At 39.2% G+C, this 2,863-nt stretch overlaps 1 protein-coding gene across 1 annotated transcript; it reads left to right on the top strand.

The window, feature by feature from the left end:
• Nucleotides 1-1,736: 1,736 nt before the first annotated feature.
• Nucleotides 1,737-2,462, top strand: LOC113759967. The gene has a single exon (XM_027302548.1). The coding sequence runs from the start codon at nt 1,737-1,739 to the stop codon at nt 2,460-2,462; it is 726 nt and encodes a 241-aa protein (XP_027158349.1).
• The last annotated feature ends 401 nt before the right edge of the window (nt 2,463-2,863 follow it).

The following is a 2,863-nucleotide window of genomic DNA, read 5'->3' as shown; positions in this document are numbered from 1 at the left end:
AGGGGTAATGCACAAGGTAAGGTAGGATCCTATCATGTTCATAAGAGCGATCTTTTGTATATTAGAATATAAGCCTCTAATACTCATTTTTTAACCCATTTTATCAAATTGCTGAAATCCTTTGCATAAAGGACCTTAAATTGAATAAATTCATGAATGACTCCTCATTATTGAGACAATAAATGAATCGGGGCCAAATCTTGATTTTAGAAGGCTCATAGACTAATGTATCGCAATAAATTTTGAAACTACCAATGGGTAGACAATTCAATCGATTTTTGAATAAACTATCAATTCCATTCAATCCATTGGACCATTTTATTCACCAATTTCACTCAATCCATTCATTCATTTTTAGGACAATTTAGTCAATTTTGAATAAATCATCAATTCCGTTCAATCTATTTGAATCGTTTATTTAGGACAATTTAATTCAATCCATTGGACCATTTTATTCATCAATTTCATCCAATCCATTTTTTCAGTTTATTCATTTTTAGGTCAATCTGGTCAATTTTGAATAAATTATCAATTTTTAAATAATTCATTTGACCAGTTTACCCATTTTCAGAGTGATCTAGTCAATTTTAAATAAATCATCAATTTCATTTAATCCATTTGTCCGATTTACCCATTTTTAGGGTATCGGTCTAGGGTTCACTGAATAAACTAGTTGAGACATCGCAATCCTTTCAAGAGTAGGCTCTTTCACACATCATTTTATGTATCAATCAAAGCAAGCAATCTATTCAGACTTTGACCTCATTTTTAGGACAAATGTCTCTTCTCACTCCAATCGCCCAAATTTTTCAAATTATTTTTCACTCAATAAGTTGGTCGGATTCATCAGGTATTGTATGTGCCTACCCTAGAGGATTGCATTCTCATGCTAGGCCTACCCTTGGCACAAAAAGGGCTCCCTAATAGGACATGCATTCGAATTATCTCAATATATACTAACTCGTGCCTTTTTCTTTTTTCTTTCTTTTTGTCAGTAGTTAATCAAAAGGGGAATTTAAATAAGATTTTTTCTAAATTTTCAGGTAATTGTAAATATAGCTACACGAAGAAATCCCATCGATACGGGATCCCGTGGTCAAGTTTTGAGAAATAGTATAAACATGAGTATCCATCCCGAATCATCTGACATGCCCGCAACCACGTCACCAACTGACTTGGCGAATTTGGGGGCTCAGCTGAGTGAATTTCTAAATAGATTTAATGAGCTAAGCATCGAAATGAAGGCACAACAGCGCGTGATCGATCAATTGGTCGCTGGTGGTGCTAGCGGTGAACAACATGAACCTTTACTCCCTAGCCAATTTGAACCCCAACCAATACTCTTACCTTATACTCAAGCCTCTATTACCTCACACGTCATAAATCCACCTGATGAAGCTTTCACCTATTCTACTCATGGCCCACCACCCACATATGCACTTAACATCCAAACCAATCCTTCTTACACTCAAATTCCCCAAAACTATCCGCCAGTTAGCATGAACACGTCATTCGAACCCCAAGGACCACATTACTATTCCACCGCTGAACCATTCACACTAGATACCGCTGCCCAAGGAAAAGTTGAAGTTGGGGAATCATCCGCGCCGGTGGATAAGAATTTGTTAAAGAGATTGGATCGGTTTGATGACTTCATAAGGAAAAGCCAAGGTTTGAGCAAGTAAGGAGGTCTGGACTACAACGAGCTGTGCCTGTTTCCCGATATGCAACTACCGATGGGCTTCAAGGCACCTAAGTTTAGCAAGTATAACGGAGCAGGTAATCCCAAGACACACCTTCGGATGTTTGCAAATAAACTAGGGAAACCGATAGATGATGAGAATCTACCTGTGCACCTATTTCCCGAGAGTCTAGAAGGCGATACGTTGGATTGGTATTCCAATTTGAAACCTGAGGATATGAGGACTTGGCTGGATTTGTCAACCGCTTTTGTAAGGCAATACGAGTACAATTGCGAGTTTGCTCCGACGAGGACCACATTGGAGGGGACTAAAAGAAATCCATCTGAGGATCACAAGACATATGCAAAGCAATGGAGGAAATTGGCTGCCAAGGTGGAGCCTCCTATGACAGAAGAGGAAATCGTTCGTACGTTCATCAAAGCTTATGACCCTCCCTACTTTGAGAAAAATTTTCGTATGACTGGCTGCTCCGTTACAGAAATTGTTAATAAGTTGGAAGAGTATGATGAGTTTGTGAGAGCAGGGAAGATTGTCAATGTGTCAGCTTTAAAGTCTCAGTTGGAAGCAATGCAAAATCAAAGTAGCAGTAGTAAAAAGTCTCAATTCAAGGAAAAAGACGAGGAAGCTTCATTTGTGTTGAACCAAAGCCCTTCTCTCCGACCTAGATACCAGCAACACCCTACTAATCCATCCCATTACTCATACCAATCACGTCCTCAATCTGTTTGTCATACCACCGTTAACCATTCTCGACCCTGACCAAATTATCCAAATACACCCACAACACCACTTCATATTTCTCTACCTAACTTTCAAACTAGGTCTCGCCCTCCTTATAATCCAAAACCTGTTTCACCACTCAACCAGAACTATAACTATCAACAAATCAATGACACCCGAAACCCAACCCCATACAGAACTTTCCCCAATCTAGGTCGGCCCCTTGATCAATTATATGAACAACTCAAAATCGCCGGAAAAATTGGTACGATACCTCCTAAAGGAGTTTCCCGTGGTTATGATTCTCAAGCCGTTTGCGCCTATCATTCTAAAGCTCCTAGGCATTCCACCAATAATTGCTGGGTATTGAAACATAAAATCCAGGATTTGATCGAAACAGGAGATATAGTGCTAGGGAAAAGGGGAAAACAAGAACCGAG

The sequence above is a fragment of the Coffea eugenioides genome, chromosome 2 (genome assembly GCF_003713205.1).
Source record: "Coffea eugenioides isolate CCC68of chromosome 2, Ceug_1.0, whole genome shotgun sequence".
Classification (NCBI taxonomy): domain Eukaryota; kingdom Viridiplantae; phylum Streptophyta; class Magnoliopsida; order Gentianales; family Rubiaceae; genus Coffea; species Coffea eugenioides.
The sequence above is the reverse complement of the archived record's forward strand: the minus strand, read 5'-3'. Positions and strand labels throughout refer to the sequence as shown.

Coding starts and splice junctions, on each gene's coding strand:
- LOC113759967 (XM_027302548.1), top strand. CDS start 1,737: ATGGGCTTCAAGGCACCTAAGTTTAGCAAGTATAACGGAGCAGGTAAT.